General features: G+C 47.4%; 2 protein-coding genes and 2 long non-coding RNA genes across 8 annotated transcripts in view; 3 read left to right on the top strand and 1 right to left on the bottom strand.

Annotated features, from left to right (window-relative positions):
- Positions 1–4,919, top strand: part of LOC148123659 (uncharacterized) — a 26,425-nt gene extending 21,506 nt beyond the window's left edge. The window contains exons 2-3 of the long non-coding RNA XR_015740602.1: positions 3,303–3,429; positions 4,285–4,919. This is a non-coding gene — a long non-coding RNA (uncharacterized LOC148123659). The remainder of the gene's footprint in view (positions 1–3,302; positions 3,430–4,284) is intronic.
- LOC148123655 (vomeronasal type-2 receptor 26-like) overlaps positions 1–17,380 on the top strand; it is a 247,112-nt gene that overhangs the window by 158,062 nt on the left and 71,670 nt on the right. The gene's annotated exons all lie outside the window — the stretch shown is intronic.
- The window catches only part of LOC148123656 (vomeronasal type-2 receptor 26-like), a 148,485-nt gene that overhangs the window by 63,880 nt on the left and 67,225 nt on the right, over positions 1–17,380 (bottom strand). For 2 of the 5 annotated variants that reach the window (XM_087919096.1, XM_087919097.1), the window contains exons 4-6: positions 15,330–15,542; positions 12,424–12,550; positions 10,322–11,557 (exon numbers count right to left, since the gene is read on the bottom strand). In XM_087919096.1, the coding sequence (XP_087775222.1) occupies positions 10,647–11,557; positions 12,424–12,550; positions 15,330–15,542 (1,251 nt within the window). In that variant the 3' untranslated portion in view covers positions 10,322–10,646. Of the gene's footprint in view, positions 1–10,319; positions 11,558–12,423; positions 12,551–15,329; positions 15,543–17,380 lie in introns of those variants that run through there. The other 3 variants (XR_015740599.1, XM_087919094.1, XM_087919095.1) reach the window with 3 other exon arrangements.
- The window catches only part of LOC148123657 (uncharacterized), a 133,298-nt gene that overhangs the window by 57,556 nt on the left and 58,362 nt on the right, over positions 1–17,380 (top strand). The window lies entirely within an intron of this gene.

Genomic DNA, 17,380 nt, shown 5'->3' with positions numbered 1-17,380 from the left:
CAGTCTTCTGAAACTGGGGTTTGCGTCCTTCCTCTCCTTTTTTCTCTCTCTCCCTCCCTCCCTCCTTCCATGTATTTATCTATCCATTCATATATATCATTCACTTTCTCCATTCTCTGTCTCTTCCTTTCTTTTTCTCTTTGTCCCTTTCTTCCATCTCTCCCTTTCTCTGTCTATCCCTTTTCTTCCTTTTGCTTCCTTTCTCTCTTTACTTTCTCTTTCTCTCTTCTTTCTTGTCCCTCTCTTCCTCTCTCATTCACTTTTTTTCTCTCTTTCCCTCTCTTTTTCTCTCTCTTTCTCCCCTCTCTGTATCTCCCTGTACCTCTCTCTTTCTCTGCCTCTTTCCCTGTCTTCCCCCTCCCCCCCCACTTGGTGTGTGTGTGTGTGTGTGTGTGTGTGTGTAAAAGAGGGGCATGGATAAGTCTGACCAGGTCGGGTCTCTTTAAGAACCTCCCCAACTATGAACCGGCCCTTTCAGGGGACACTTTTCCCCAAGCAGGACAAAGCTTCTCTCCCAATGGGACCAAAAGGACCTCCACCCAATCATGATTCAAATTCATCTGAATTCAGGCCCTGGTCAACAGAATTCCCTTTTTTTCTTTGCTATTTTGGGCACAAGGAGCAAACAAACCTGAAGCTCTTAGTGACACATTCCCCAGCCCTTGTGGGTTTCTCACCAGTTTGAAGGAGATACTCAACCATAGATGGTTCACAAAATGGAGCAGTGAGAGAAGGTAAGGGTGATGGTGGGGGATAGCGAAGCGGCCAGGTCCCTATCTTCCCCTCTGTCTCCCCCACTCTGTATGTCTGTCTGTGTGTGTGTGTCTGTGAATGTGAATGTGTTTGTGTCTCCCTCAAAGCTGTGGCTGGGCCAAGCCAAAAAGCTCTCCTTGGTGCTCTTCGCTACTTCTTTCATTTCTTCTTTTTCGAATCCAGACTGGCTGAACAATGATTGCCAGACCGTGGTGGAAGCGTCCATTCGGGCGACCCTCCTCCTCCTCCTCTTCCTCCTCCTCTTGCACCCAGCAGGTGTGGATGGATCAAGAGGTTGCAGTTGTGTGGGGAGACACTCACGCCTCAAGTGAGCAGCCACCTGCCCCATACTCGTTTTTGCTGTGCTTTGGCATTTGCTTGAGGAGCATCTCCCCATGCGCATGCACCCTCCCAGCCCTGCCATAACTGCCGGTTATGAGAGGAGGAGGAGGAGGAGGAGGAGGAGGAGGAGGAGGAGGAGGAGGAGGAGGAGGAGGAGGAGGAGGAGGAGGAGGAGGAGGAGGAGGAGGAGAAATGTCACCCGAAGGGACGCTTCCACCACGGTCTAGCGATTGTTGTTCAGCCAGTCTGGATTCCAAAAACAAGAAATGAAAGAAGTAACGAAGAGCGCGAAGGAGAGCTTGCTGGCTTGGCCATGCTTTCAGGGAGACACACACACACACACACACACACACACACACACACACACACACAGAGTGGGAGAGAGAGAGAGGGAAGCTAGGGAGCCGGCCGCTTCGCTATTCCCCACGTCACCCTTACCTTCTCAGGGCAAGCAAGGGAGGGGAGGGTGAGGGCCAGGGCCAGCTGCTTCAACAAGGTGAAGAGGGGGTGACCAAGCACAGGCGAGTAGAGACCTGGGAATGGCAGCTCCTGAGGGGCTTTGAGGTCAGACGGCCTGGAGTGGCCCAGATACAAGTGAGCATTGCACCACAGGTTCATCTGATCGACCACTTCTTTGGTGCTGGCTTTACGGAGCCACGCATTGAGGCCTGAGCTCACATGCGACAGCAGTGCCTTTAACTGCGCTCGCTTGTATGTGCCCAAATAATCCGGTGAAGACACCGGGGGAGATGCTCAGTTAGACCTCCCCCCTCCGCAATCTTCCTCCTGCACAAAATGGCCATTCCCTGAGCTAAGAAGGCAAGGAGCTGTGGCTCGACTCACCCAATCCCTAGGACTACCCCAATGGTCCCAATTCTGCTAGGAGAGGGCGGCTCCACCTGGCAATCCCCCTTTCCCTTGATGGTCTGACTTCCCCTGGCCCGCCTCCAGCCTGAACACCAGCTTGGACCACTAGAAGGCCACTTCCCTGCTTCTCAATGGCGCTCCTGTACCAGCCACTGCAGGACCCTCCACCTCCTTCCCCAAATTCTCCCTCAACTTCAAAATGACAATGCCTGTTGCCTTAATGGGTGCAACCGGGTGGTTGTGGCAAGGCCAACCAGGGGTGATTATTCTGGGTCCAACAATGGGGCTGTGGGCGGGAGAGGGAAGGGATGGTAGGCAAATGGGCCATGCTCCCTGATCTCCCTCCCCCACACCTCTGCCTCACCGCCAGCAGGGTCCAGCAGCTGCGTGAATCCCAGCTAATCCCATGTGGAGAGACTTATGTTCTCCTGCTGCTGGGAAAGCAAGAGAGTCTTTCCCTGCACAGTGAAAAGTTTGCAACTTCCTCTCCAATGGGGAAACGGGTGGCTCTGGGCGGCAGAGAAGTAGCCTGCTTGAATCCTGTTTCTCTCTGCTGCCCTGAGCTGTGCCGGGAAAGACTCTCTTGCTTTCTCAGCAGTAGGAGGACACGAGACTCTCCACATGTCTTCCAGTACAGTGAAATGTAGCTCGGGTCCCCACCAGTCTGCATCTCGCCTCTCACCTGGATTCACCGCAGATACTGGGCCTTTCCTGCTGGGGGTGAGGGCGGTGGGTGGTGGCAGCAAAAGGCAAGTGGGGTGGGGGGGTTAAAAGTGACTGGCAGTGGCAGATAGGTGACTGGGCCCCAGAGCTTGCAGAGCCTCACTCACCCAGGGAGATCAGGCAGGGCCACAGCGGAAGGCATGCAGCAATGGCTGGCCTGGCGAGTGGGCAAAAGCAGGCTGCAGGCGATGCCGCGCATGCATGATAAGGACTGACTGGGAGCGGAGGGGAGGGGCAGGTGGAGAGGGGCGGGGCCAGTCAGTGGTGTGATTTGCCGGTTCTCCAAACTGCATGGAATCATAACAACCGGTTCTATACAACTGGATAGAACCAGTAGAATCCCACCATTGGTTCCATCTCTCAAGACTTTTCTATTTAATAAAGTCTTCTTTTTTTGGCAATGTGAGATGCCAAAAGCAAGAGAAGAACTAAAGGAAGAATCTTCCAGAAGTTATATCTCCAACCATTTGGAAATAGTGAGAGATTTTGTCTTTACTTAAGTGAAGACCAGAGGCTAATATCTAATATCTTGTCCAATATCCATTTTTACCTCCATTTTCCATGGACGGAGAGTCCTAACACATTTCCTTTGGCAATCTTATTTTTTTTCTGCTCAGTCGTTTCCTCAATCTGAATGTGTGGAAAGTTGTCATCCTGGATTTGTCAAGAGGGCTCGAGAAGGAGAGCCAGTTTGCTGTTACTACTGTGTTCCTTGTCTGGAGGGAACCTTCTCCACTCAGAAAGGTGGGTGACACCAGAGGAAAATGGGAGGCCTGGTGGAACTGGATCCATCCAGAGCATTGTCATGAAAGTGTGAATTAAAAAAGACTTTGAAGCTGAATTGGTTTCTTCTTTATTTCCAAAATTCCCCGTTTCTTCTCTAAACAGAAGAACAAAAAGACTGTGAAGGAAGGGCTGATAGAGAGAAGTGGCTGTGGCAGATTGGGCAAGTTTTACTACTGCCAGAGAAAATATTTCTTCTTTTTAGCTTGGATGTGTCCTTCCTTCCACATTGACTTCTCCAGGAACACCTGAGTTCCTTGAAATGTGAGGAATGGTTTTAGGTCCACCACCTGAAAGTAGAATTGCAATGCAGTCTACATGGGTTCCCTTTGAGGAACACTGAAAAGGTATTGCTGATATACGAGATGCACAATGTGGTGGCATGGACAGTTATGCCTGTTTCTGGCTGCACCCGTATCACCACTGCTCCAATGGCCATTTCAAATTATTTGCAGCAGTCACTTGATCCGCCAGCATCCTCTGAGGCAAGTATGACAAGAATTGACACCTGACAGATACGTTTCTCTAGAAAGATTAATTGATTCATTATTTACCTTTAGTAATGGAGGTTCCTATCAATATTCTGAACATTACAAAGGAAATCGTTCAAGTCCTAAGCCTTCCCTCAATTTCATAGCCTGTCAAAAATATACCATAGGTATATTTTTTAACAAGTGATACACTTATTTTTTGTCTCTGGAGATATTAAGAAATCCATCCCGGAAAATGCTCCTGATAATCACTTGTTCCCAAAGAATGTATAATATATCTTGAAATGCAAAGGACAAAGAAATATGGGTTTTTTTTTTTTCTCAGATACAGAAAAATGCACCAAATGTCTGGATGATAAATACCCAAATAAAAAAAGAGTCCAATGTATCCCCAAAGTGATAACCTTCCTGTCTTATGAAGAACTTCTGGGCATCATCCTGGTTTCTTTTGCCCTATTCTTGTTCCTAACCACAGGCCTTGTTTTAATCATCTTCATTAAATACCAAGAAACTCCCCTTGTCAAAGCCAACAACCGGGACCTCTCCTACATCCTCCTGGTCTCCCTCCTGCTTTGCTTCTTGTCTTCTTCTCTCTTCATTGGTCAACCAAGGAAAGCCACCTGCCTTCTCTGACAAATGGTTTTCAGCATCATCTTCTCAGTTGCCATTTCTTCTCTCTTGGCCAAAACCATCACGGTGGTGCTGGCTTTCCTGGCCACAAAACCAGGAAACCGAGCGAAGAGATGGCTGGGGAAGAGCTTGGCCAACTCCATCATCCTATCTTCTTCTGGTGTCCAAGTTATCATCTGCTCCATCTGGCTGGGAGTTTCTCCCCCCTTCCCTGACGCTGATCTCCACTCCCAGCCTGGAGAGATCATCCTGCAATGCAACCAAGGGGCCGTTGTCATGTTCTATGTCACCCTCAGCTACATGGGCTTCCTGGCTGCCGCCTGCTTCACGGTGGCTTTTCTAGCCAGGAATCTGCCTGGGGCCTTCAACAAAGCCAAGCTGATCACCTTCAACATGCTGGTCTTCTGCAGTGTTTGGGTGACTTTTGTGCCCACCTACCTGAGCACCAAAGGGAAACACATGGTGGCTGTGCAGGTCTTCTCCATCCTGGCCTTCAGTGGTGGTCTGCTGGGCTGCGTTCAGAGGCTTTGAGAAATGAAAGGTTCTGCATCTTCATCCCCAAGTGCTACATTATACTTCTGAGGCCAGTGCTGAACACAAAGGAGCATCTCACAGCCAAAACAAATGTAAAAACATGAGATATAACATCATTATGATAATGGAAGAATTGTTCATGTTTCTTTTATTTGATTTCCATTTTGATAGTATGCAGGAGTCAAAGAAAATGATATCTGTATGTTTCAAAATGGGGAATTGTTGAATGACTGGAATTCTTTCAGTTCCCTCCCATCTTAATAAATATTGCTAATTAGACCACTGTAAAATTCAGAGGAATTCAGCTGTTCAGCATCAGCTACTGAACATGATATCTTATAAAAAATGATTGACACACTTGTTCCCACTGACAGCAGCTAAACATTTGGGTGGGTGGTGAGAGAATGTGTAGGAAAAGAGATCAGGAGGAAGCTGTGGGGACCAAACACCAGCCTGGTTGCCTGATCCTCTCCCCAAAATGCCAGAATGATGTGAAATGCCATGCTTGACTCATCCATCTTATATGAGTCTTTCTTGATTTCCTGATAAAACCTCCTTTGCAGAAAGAATTCAGCAGAACAGCTGTCTGGGATTTCAGTTTGGGATTGTATGTACTTCACAGAAAAAAAAGTAAATAAAAAAAATAAGTTTGTAAAGAAATTTCTATTGTATATTTTTTTTCTTTCAACAACCAGAGAAATAAAATAGCCATTTTCAGGCAATGGCTATTTTTCAGCAATTTTCTACTCTACAATTTGTACCTTAACCATTTCTCTGCTCCTCCTCCAAACTTTTCTTGTCTTTGAAGGGCTGGAGATGTCCAGAGAAAGGGGACCTTGGGACTCTTCCCAGGAGGAGGTTGCAGGGATACTGTCTCAAGGCAGCCGCATCATTGACCAGGTCACAAACCTCAAATGCTGCATAATGTTCATCCAGGTCCAAGAAGGGGCTGAATAAGTGGGGAGGGGACTTCTAGGTTTCTAGGAAGAGGCACCCATGGAAGCTGCTCTGCTCTCCAACCACAGAGATTGCTGATCAATTGGGAATCAATTTTTTTGTCTCATAAAGGCTCCTAATTGTGAATAGGATCCCTTTGCAAATTCCATTTTAAGGAGATAAGAAAAGCTCTGTTGGATCAGAAGAAGGTCAGTCTAAGATTCACACAAATCCCTCTGGTTCTCGCACAAGCAGTAGAAGAAGGCAGAGACTTGTGGCTTTGTGCCACATGGAAGAGGGGTTTATCCAGAGGTGGAATTCAGTAGGTTTTGACCAGTTGTGGAGAACTGGTAGTGGAAATTTTGAGTGGTTCGGAGAACTGGCAAATACCACCTCTGACTGGCCTTGCCCCCATCTCTTCTCTGCCTCCCACTGAGTCCCAGCTGATCGGCTGGATTGGTTGCCCTGCACAGGAGAATGGAGCTGGAAAGCAGGTTAGTCGGGAGAGGTAGGAATGGGCTTTTGAAGTAACTTTCCACTGCCATGCCCACCAAGCCACGCCCAAAGCCCCACCCACAAACCCATGCCCACAGAACCAGTAGTAAAAAAAATTGATCCCCACCACAGCGATTATCCCACAATTTCACTTTCCTCCATCACTACCCACAATATTGGACACTCGGCCATCTCACACTCTAGGTATCTCCAATTGTAGTATCTCACATTAATCTGAGAAAATGTTTTCAAATTTCCCACCCCAAATTCAATAAGAACTAAGGCAGGGCTGGAATTCAAAAGTCTCCTGGTGATCCGCTCAAAGTCTCCCAGGAAGTTTTCCTGCCTGAGGGAGGATTAGAACTCAAAGCCTCCTGAATATTGGCCAATACAACCAACAAGTCCTAAATCAATTATTGTCAGGAATGTCACTCAAATTGACCGGCAACTCATGCAAAAAAATTAGGCTGTGAGTTTCCCAGAGGATGGGTAGGCTCCATAAACAATGCCATTGTTTCATTTGAGGAATGAAGGTGGAGATGGAAGGTTCTGGAAACACCATTTTACAGGATGCACCATCTTTAAGCCCAACTGCCCCTGTTTGTACAACAGCTGAGCTAAGGAATCTCTGAAACATTGTCTTGGGTTTAAATCCAGGGGCCACAGGAGAAGTCTCCCATCCTAAAATGTATCCTGATCCCTTTCTATTTTGAGTGCACCATGGTGGGTGTGTCCCCATTCTTGGGAAGGGGACATATTGTGAGGGTGTGTTTGCTGTGTATATTGACAACATGCAAGTTTTAGGGGAACCTTTGAAAGTGAGCTCAGTCTGCTCCTAAACTGTGAGCCCTATCTGACCATCACAACACCCAAAGGACATCGAGATATACACAAAGCCTTGTTTTTTTATGCTTCAAGAATGGACATCAATCTTATCATCGGTCCACTCATATTTTATCTGTCAGCCTCAAGATCTCTTCGGCTACCCTAACTGCTATCTATCTCATTTATCTCTCTCATATCCTATCTACTGTATCTTCTCTACTGCTAGGCTTAATTCTTTCAGCTCTCATTAGCAACGGGGGGGGAGGGGTAATTGTGGGGGGAAGAGAGCTGGAGATATTTTGCATTCCTTTACTGTGGGTAAGCAAAAGGAGGGGGTATATGATTTCTTCTTTTCAACTTTCCATTTCCTTGCTAGCTTTTATCCCTTTTTGCTCAGTTGCGAAGTTTTATCAAAATATGTAAAAGTCAACGGACAGAGGCCTCATCACCACCTGAAGATGCCCACATGATCATATTCAGAACTTTTAATTGGAAGAGACTTCTGGACTTTGGGGGGTGGGAACAATTCCATTCCTTTGTATATGTGATCTGCGCGCCAAATTCTCAGATTCGGGATTCCATCTGTAGCTTCCACTTTAATTTCCAGTCAAAGAATAACTTTGCTCTGATCCATGGAATCTGGGTATTTCTTTCTTGGGTTTTGAAGGGAGCACACACTGACATTATTCCGAATATTACCATCAGCCCACCTGGAGAAAACACCAACTTTTCTTCCAAGGGGGTTTCACATCATGTCATCTCCAGCCAGTGATGAAGATGACCAGGGAGCTACGGGGGGGCAGCCAATGCTGTTACCAGAGATGCCAGCCGCCGACCTATTGGCCGACCTTACTCTGGAAGAAACCCCAGCTGAAATGCCCAGATGGTCGTTAGGAGTTGGATGGAGAGATCCAGAAGAGCCCCCCCCTCCTGGAATCACTGTAAGTCGAAGAGGTGCGAGGGAACAGCTGTGGCAAGAGGGGGAGGAGATGGAATGCAGGCCGGATCAAGCCGGGAAATGCTTTATGGATGCTTCTGAGAAACCCGGCAGGGCTCCAACGTATGAGGGGGAAGGGGAAGCTAGTTTAGCCTGGGGGAGTCGGGCTGCCACCCCCCCAGCCCAGCCCACACCAGCGCAACAACCAGCCGCCGCCCGGGGAGCCCCAGCAATGGGTGTGATGCCTGGGAGATGCCACCTGCCCCCCTTAGATGTGAAGTTTGGAGGAAATCCCAAGGATTTGGGGTTTTTCCTGGTACAGGTCAGAAGCTATATGGCAGTATATGAAAGGGAGTTTACCTCTGAAGCAGCCAAAGTAAGATGTGTTACCAGAACCCTGGAGGGGATGGCAGCAGACTGGGTGGTGATTTTGTATAATGATAACTCCCCCAACTGCGAAGCCTCGATGTTTTCATGACTGCTTTGAGGAGGAGGTTTGAAGACCCTCATGGCGGAGAGAGGGCCAGGATCAGAATGAAAACCATAACTCAAGGGGGAAGATCGGTTGCTGACTACACCCAAGAGTTCAGACAGCTGGCATACCACATCTGAGGCTGGTCCCAGGAGGCTCTAATAGAAGCCTACAAAGATGGCCTAAATGAAGAGGTATACCACATGTGCATCTCCAGAAGGGATCCACATGACTTGCAGTTGTGGTACTTACTACCGGAAGAAGTGGAAATAGATCTAGCCCGAAGCAGACGCAGAGGAGGCCCTGCATGGAGCAACCTGTTCCCCCCATGGCTCCGAGAGACCCCTAAACCCCGAAAGGGAGGGATGACGGCAAGGGCCAAATCCACCGCCTGCTTTCATTGTGGGAAGGAGGGCCACCGGATTGCGGATTGCCAGGTCAAACTGGATCCAAAGAGAGGACGGGGCCCAGGGAGGAAGCCCGAAACCTCCCCAAGCAGGCCTCGCGAAACCGAGCTAAAGATAGGGGAGGTTGTAGAGGTCGCTCCCCCAGCGAAAAAAGAGCTGGGACCTCCGACTCCTCCCGACGAGAGTGAGACCGACTCAGAAGACGACGTCCCGGTAAGTCCTAACCGGGGCCCCCTTACCATCCCAATTAAGTTAAGGGTGCCCACCTCGGGGACCGAGGGGGAAATGCTGGCCTTATTGGACTCGGGGTGCATGAGGTGCCTAATTAGCATGAAAGTAGTTAAGGGCATGGGCATTGGACTGAGAAATTTGAGAACGCCCATACCCTTTTGCCAATTGGATGGGTCTGAGGCAAGAGGTTGCCCTGCACGTTTTATAACAGAACCCCTAGAGATGACCATGGGAACCCACAGCGAGACCCTGTGTTTTATTGTGGCTCCCGGGATGGAACAGTCCCTAATCTTAGGATTGCCCTGGCTTCGGAAATGGAATCCCCATGTGAACTGGAGAGAGGGGTGGATACGGATTCGCACCGATCAGCTTCTGGAAGGGGAGGGGCAAACCCCCCTGGGAGGTGAGGAGAAACCCCATCCGAAGCTCCAAAGCCCTGCTGAGACAGCTTCCGCAGGGGCCGAGCGCATAGAGGGGGAGGAGAAAATCCCGAAAGAGTACTGGGACTTAAGAGAGGTGTTTAGCGAAGAGGCCTCCGATGAGCTCCCTCCCCATCGGTCAACCGATTGTAGCATTGAATTTCTGCCGGGGGTGACGCTCCTGAAACCGAAGATGTATTCGCGAAGAGGGGAGGGGCAGGAGAAGAGGGGCAGGGCCAGCCAGTGGTGCGATTTGCTGGTTCTCTGAACTGCGCAGTATCATAACAACCAGTTCTATAGAACTGGACAGAACCAGTAGAATCTCACCCCTAGTTCCATCTCTCGAGATTTTTCTATTTAATATAGTCCTTAATAATTTAATAAAATAATTTAATAAAAAAAAAACATGGCATTTCACATCATTCCGGCATTTTTAGGGAGAGGATCAGGCAGGCTGGTGTTTGGTTCCCACAGCTTCCTCTTGACCTCTTTTCCTACTCATTCTCTCACACCCACCCACATGTTTAGCTGCTGTCAGTTGGAACAAGTACATCAATCATTTTTTATAAGGTGTCATGTTCAGTATCTGTTGCTGAACAGCTGAATTCCTCTGAATTTTACAAAGGTCTCTTTAGCAATATTTATTGAAAGGGGAGGGAACTACCAGAATTCCAGTCATTCAACAATTCCCCATTTTGAAACATACAGATATCATTTTCTTTGACTCCTGCATACTATCTAAATGGAAATCAAATAAAAGAAACATGAACAATTCTTCCGCTATCATAATGATGCTATATCTCATGTTTTAACATTTGTTCTGGCTGTGAGATGCTCCTTTGTGTTCAGGTCTGGCCTCAGAAGGATAATGTAGCACTTGGGGATGAAGATGCAGACCAGCAGACCAGCACTGGAGGCCTGGATGGAGAAGACCTGCACAGCCACCATGTGTTTCCCTTTGGTGCTGAGGTAGGTGGGCACAAAAGTCACCCAGACACTGCAGAAGACCAGCATGCTGAAAGTGATCAGTTTGGCTTCGTTGAAGGCCCCAGGCAGATTCCTGGCCAGGAAAGCCACTGTGAAGCAGATGGCAGCCAGGAAGCCCATGCAGCTGAGGGTGACATAGAACATGACAACGGCCCCTTCATTGCATTGCAGGATGATCGCTCCAGGCTGGGAGTGGAGGTCAGCGTCAGGGAAGGGGGGAGAAACTCCCAGCCAGATGGAGCAAATGAGAATTTGGACAGCAGAACAAGAAAGGATGATGGAGTTGGCCAAGCTCTTCCCCAACCATCTCTTCACTCGGTTTCCTGGTTTTGTGGCCAGGAAAGCCAGCACCACTGTGATGGTTTTGGCCAAGAGAGAAGAAACAGCGACCGAGAAGATGATGCTGAAGACTGTTTGTCGGAGAAGGCAGGTGGCTTTCTTTGGTTGACCAATGAAGAGAGAAGAAGACAAGAAGGAAAGCAGGAGGGAGACCAGGAGGATGTAGGAGAGGTCCCGGTTGTTGGCTTTGACAAGGGGAGTTTCTCGGTATTTGATGAAGATGATTAAAACAAGGCTTGTGGTTAGGAACAAGAATAGGGCAAAAGAGACCAGGATGATGCCCAGAAGTTCTTCATAAGACAGGAAGGTTATCACTTTGGGGATACATTGGACTCTTTCTTTATTTGGGTATTTATCATCTGGACACTTGGTGCATTTTTCTGTATCTGAGGGGGGGGGGGAAAAAACCAACCCCATATTTCTTTGTCCTTTGCATTTCAAGATATATTGTACATTCTTTGGCAACTAGTGATTATTGAGAGCATTTTCTGGGATGGATTTCTTTATATCTCCAGAGACAAAAAATAAGTGCATCACTTTTTAAAAAAATATAGGTACAGTATATTTTTGACAGGCTATGAAATTGAGTGAAGGATTAGGACTTGAAAGATTTCCTTTGTAATGTTCAGAATATTCATAGGAACCTTCATTACTAAAGGTAAATAATGAATCAATTAATCTTTCTAGAGAAACGTATCAGTCAGGTGGCAATTTTTGTCATACTTGCCTCAGAGGATGCTGGCAGATCAAATGACTGTTGCAAATAATTTGGAATGGCCATTGGAGCAGTGGTGATACAGGTGCAGCCAGATACAGGCATCACTATCCATGCCACCACATTATGTATCTCATATATCAGCAATACAGTTTCAGTGTTCCTCAAAGGGAACCCATGTAGACTGCATTGCAATCCTCCTTTCAGGAGGTGGACCTAAAACAATTCCTCGTGTTTCAAGGAACTCGGGTGTTCCTAGAGAAGTAAATGTGGAAGGAAGGACACATCCAAGCTAAAAAGAAGAAATATTTTCTCTGGCAGTAGTAAATCCTGCCCAATCTTCCACTGCCACTTCTCTCTATCCAGCCCTTCCTTGACAGTCTTTTTGTTCTTCTGTTTAGAGAAAAAATGAGGCATTTTGGAAATAAACCGGAAATCAGTTATGCTTCAAAGTCTTTTTTAATTCACACTTTCATGACAATGCTCTGGATGGATCCAGTTACACCAGGCCTCCAATTTTCCTTTGGTGTCACCCACCTTTCTGAGTGGAGAAGGTCCCCTCTGGACAATGAACGCAGTCGTAGCAGCAAACTGGCTCTTCTTTTCGAGCCCTCTTGACAAATCCAGGATGACAACTTTCCACACATTCAGATTGAGGAAAGGACTGAGCAGAAAAAAAAATAAGATTGCCAAAGGAAATGTGTTAGGACTCTCCGTCCATGGAAAATGGAAGTAAAAATGGATATTAGACAAGATATTAGATATTAGCCTCTGGTCTTCACTTAAGTAAAGACAAAATCTCTCACTATTTCCAAATGGTTGGAGATATAACTCCTGAAAGATTCTTCCTTTAGTTCCTCTCTTTTGCTTTTGGCATCTCACATTGCCAAAATAAAGAAAGGACTTCATTAAATAGAAAAGCCTGGAGAGATGGAACCAGTGGTGGGATTCTACTGGTTCTGTCCAGTTCTATAGAACTGGTTGTTATGATTCTGCGCCAGTTCAGGGAACCAGCAACTCACACCACTGGCTGACCATGCCCCTGTCTGCCCGCCCCTCCCCTCTGTGCCCAATCAGTCCTTATAACGCATGCGTGGCATCGCCTGCAGCCTGCTTTTGCCCACTCACCAGGCCAGCCATTGCTGCATGCCTTCCGCTGTGGCCCTGCCTGATCTCCCTGGGTGAGGGAGGCTCTGCAAGCTCCGGGGCCCAGTCACCTATCTGCCACTGCCGGTCACGTTTAACCCCCCCACCCCACTTGCCTTTTGCTGCCATCACCCGCCGCCCTCACCCCCAGCAGGGAAGGCCCAGTATCTGCGGTGAATCCAGGCGGGGGGTGAGATGCAGACTGGTGGGGACCTGAGATACATTTTGCTGTACTGGAAGACATGTGGAGAGGCTCATGTTCTCCTACTGCTGGGAGAGCAAGAGAGTCTTTCCCGGCACAGCTCAGGGCGGTAGAGAGAAACAGGATGCAAACAGGCTGCTTCTCTGCCGCCCAGAGCCGCCCGTTTCCCCATTGGAGAGGAAGTTGCAAACCTTTTCCCTGTGCCAGGAAAGACTCTCCTGCTTTCCCAGCAGTATGTGTGTGTGTGTCTCCCTGAAAGCTGCGGCTGGGCCAAGCCAGCAAGCTCTCCTTGGCGCTCTTCGCTACTTCTTTCATTTCTTGTTTTTGGAATCCAGACTGGCTGAACAACGATCACTAGACCGCAGTGGAAGCGTCCCTTCGGGTGACACTCCTCCTCCTCCTCCTCCTCCCTCCTCCTCCTCCTCCTCCTCCTCCTCCTCCTCCCCTCCTCCTCCTCCTCCTCCTCCTCCTCCTCCTCCTCCTCCTCCTCCTCCTCATAACTGGTGGTTATGGCAGGGCCGGGAGGGTGCATGCGCACGGGAGATGCTCCTCAAGCAAATGCCAAAGCACAGCAAAACCTGGTATGGGGTGGGTGGCTGCTCACTTGAGGAGCGAGCGTCTCCCCACACAACTGCACCCTCCTGATCCATCCACAGCTGCCGGGTGCAAGAGGAGGAGGAAGAGGAGGAGAAGGAGGGTTGCCTGATTGGATTCCATCGCGGTCTGGCAATCATTGTTCAGCCAGTCTGGATTCAAAAAAGAAGAAATGAAAGAAGTAGCGAAGAGCACCAAGGAGAGCTTGCTGGCTTGAGGGAGACACACACACATTCACAGATACACACACACACACACACACACACACACACACACACAGAGTGGGGGAGAGAGAGGGGAAGATAGGGACCCAGCCACTTCGCTATCCCCCACCGTCACCCTTACCTTCTCTCACTGCTCCATTTTGTGAACCATCTATGGTTTAGTATCTCCTTCAAACTGGTCAGAAACCCATAAGGGCTGGGGAATGTGTCACTAAGAGCTCCAGGTTTGTTTGCTCCTTGTGCCCAAAATAGCAAAGAAAAAAGGGGGAATTCTGTTGACCAGGGCCTGAATTCAGATGAATTTGAATCATGATTGGGTGGAGGTCCTTTTGGTCCCATTGGGAGAGAAGCTTCGTCCTGCTTGGGGAAAAGTGTCCCCTGAAAGGGCCGGTTCATAGTTGGGGAGGTTCTTAAAGAGACCAGACCTGGTCAGACTTATCCATGCCTCTCTTTTACACACACACACACACACACACACACACACACACACACACACAGTGGAGGGGGGGAAGTTAGAGAAAGAGAGAGAGAGATACAGAGAGGGGGAAAGAGAGAAAAAGAGAGGGAAAGAGTGAAATAGAGGGAATGAGAGAAGAGGAAGAGAGAGAGAAGAAAGAAGAGAGAAAGAGAAAGAAAAGAGAGAAAGGAAGCAAAAGGAAGAAAAGGGATAGACAAAGAAAGGGAGAGATGGAAGGAAGGGACAAAGAAAGAAAAAGAAAGGAAGAGACGGAGAAGGGAGAAAGTGAATGATATATATGAATGGATAAATACATGGAAGGAGGGAGGGAGGTAGAGAGAAAAAAGGAGTGGAAGGAAGGAAACAAACCCTGGCTTCAGAAGACTCTTTGAAGCAATGCAACAATCTAGGGCTGGCCTGCAAGGGTTCTCAGAGGTCATCTAGTCCAACCCCCTGCTCCAGCAGGAGATCCTTACAGAATCAAAGAATAGCAGGGTCAGAAGGCTGTGTGCGCGTGTGTGTTTGTGTGTTTGTGTTTATGGTTGTCAAAACTCCAAAAACAGGTCAAGCAGCTCTGGGGAGATCAGTCATAAATTAGAACACTTGCTAAGCAACTGGTCATTAAGCAAGGACCAATTGTATTTGGTTTGCAAATCACATGGCCATCTGGCCACGCCCACCCAGTCACATGGCCACCAAGCCACACCCATAAATTAAGCCACTCCCACAGAACCAGTTGTTACAAACTTTGAATCCCACCTCTTGAAATGGGACCTCAGGCTTTGGAAAACAGAGGAAAGACAGCAAAACTTTCTCCTACCTTGTTGAGCACCTTTAGCCGTGAAAGAAGATCTTGCTTGATAGAAAGTCTCTGTCTTTCAAAATACGCCAGAGTCTCTCTCCTGGGATCATCCCTGGGAAGAACCAAGGAGCCCAAAATGACCAGATCTGCTGCTACCTTTCCATTTGGGTCAATGTAGAGTTCAAAGTCCGAAATATTGACAAACTCATTCTTCTCCAGGAAAGGATGGAACTAAAATGGGAACATGCAACAATTTTAAAAGCAGAAAACTCTGTTTCTTATCCCAGATGCTTTTTCACATTTGAATCTTTCTTCCGTAGTTGTCTAATTTACAGACATGCTTCATTAGGAGAATAAGTATTACCCCTATCTTACAAGTGAAGGAAAAAAGTTCACAAAAAATTGTTGATCATATTTTGACAATATAGATTTTGACAAAATATAGTTGAACAACAGAAAAATGGAGATTTATGAACTCCCTGAAAGCAACAGGTTGGTTATCAGAAACACGGATTTGTCAGGAAGAAAATTGTCAGGGTCATCCTCTCCCAGGAAGCCCAGACAGGAAACCTGAGCTAGGCCCACTTCACTGTAATGCTGCACTGACAGGATTTGGGGAGTCAGAAAGTACAAATCTCCCACCGACCCTGTTTTTATGCAGCTGTAGGTCTCCTCCTCTTATCTCGTTCTTCCCCAGGCAGAATCTCTCCTCCAGCCCCCAAAAGTCATTCCCTCCTATCACTGCCCTTTCTAAATGGATTGTGGGAAAGGGGGATATAATTTATGTGCTCTATGCAAGTCATCCTTACATATTATTTCATTTCATAAATATATTATGCTGATGTAACTCGATCTCAGGAAAGAGTAACAAACAATTTTGTGATGTGATCAGAAACCCAGTTAAGTGAGGGGTGGGTGGTATGATAATTAAGTGGATAAAAACTGATTTTAAAATGGTACTCAAATAATCTTTAGTTTTTTTAATCTTTGTCATGAAAGTGGGAAGATACAACATTTTGTCGTTAAGTCATCAATTTTTCTTTGTTGTCATTAATATAATAGGGTTGATAAATCGCTATTATACAAGATTTATAACAATTCTCAAGCAAATATACTTTTATGTTATTGAAACATTACCAACTTTCCAGAAAAATATTTATGATTTCTCCTAGAAAAATGTATGACTGAAAAGCAGGAGAAAACTATCTGGATGTTAGGATTTGATAAATTATAGTATCTCATATAAGAACATTAATGATGCACTGGATGAAGGATTGTGCCAAGCTTGATAAGTATATAAGGGAGCCAGTTTTGTCTTCTGGTGAAGCCCCAAGTAGAAAGCAAGAGGCTGTGAGTTGAAGTCCTGCCTTGGTCATGAAGCAGGCTGGGGGATTTGGGGCCAGCCTCTCAGCTCAACTCAACTCACAGGGTTGTTGTTGTGGGGAAAATGAATACACAACTACTCATTGGTATTCAGCCCGCGTGGCTTCTGCAGGGAAGGGATTTTAAGGATGGGAGATGAGTTAGTGCACTTAGTGAACTCAACAAGGCCTCAAAGATCTGGAAATCCAACAAGATGGGGCTGCTCTTCCCAAGAATGTTTATTTGAGCAGCCTTTAGAGCAACGAGATATTTATATCGAATAAACCTGCCAAAAGTCCAAAGGGAATTAACCTCCGAGAGCTGCAACGGAGTTCCCAGAGCCGTTTCAGGGGCCGATACAAAGAAAGAGCGCCTGAGCTGAGACTGGGGCCCTGTGGACAAGGGGCCACTCAACTGCAGCTCACGGCCTGCTATGCTGCATCTCCTATCAGGACTCAGGGATTCACTTTGTGACGCCTCTCCTAATAAAATATCCGGGAAATTCGGAACTCTTTTATGTGGAACTGCAGTTCTCAGATCAGTAGGAAAGAGTTTCTCTGAATGGGGCCAAATTCTGTTCTGATATAAAATGGATAGGTTGAAGGAGGAACCTTCTGGTTTGCCAGGCTTCGGCGGTGGCAGGGATTTGCGATCCTGCACGATCCCTGTTGCACTAGCCGTCTTGGTGCCTCCGATCCCGGTTATTA

The sequence above is a fragment of the Pseudonaja textilis genome, unplaced genomic scaffold (genome assembly GCF_049901715.1).
Source record: "Pseudonaja textilis isolate UNSWEBS1 unplaced genomic scaffold, rPseTex1.2 PTEXSCF26, whole genome shotgun sequence".
In the NCBI taxonomy this organism is placed as follows: domain Eukaryota; kingdom Metazoa; phylum Chordata; class Lepidosauria; order Squamata; family Elapidae; genus Pseudonaja; species Pseudonaja textilis.
Note: the sequence above shows the minus strand (reverse complement) of the source record. Positions and strands in the feature narration are given on the sequence as shown.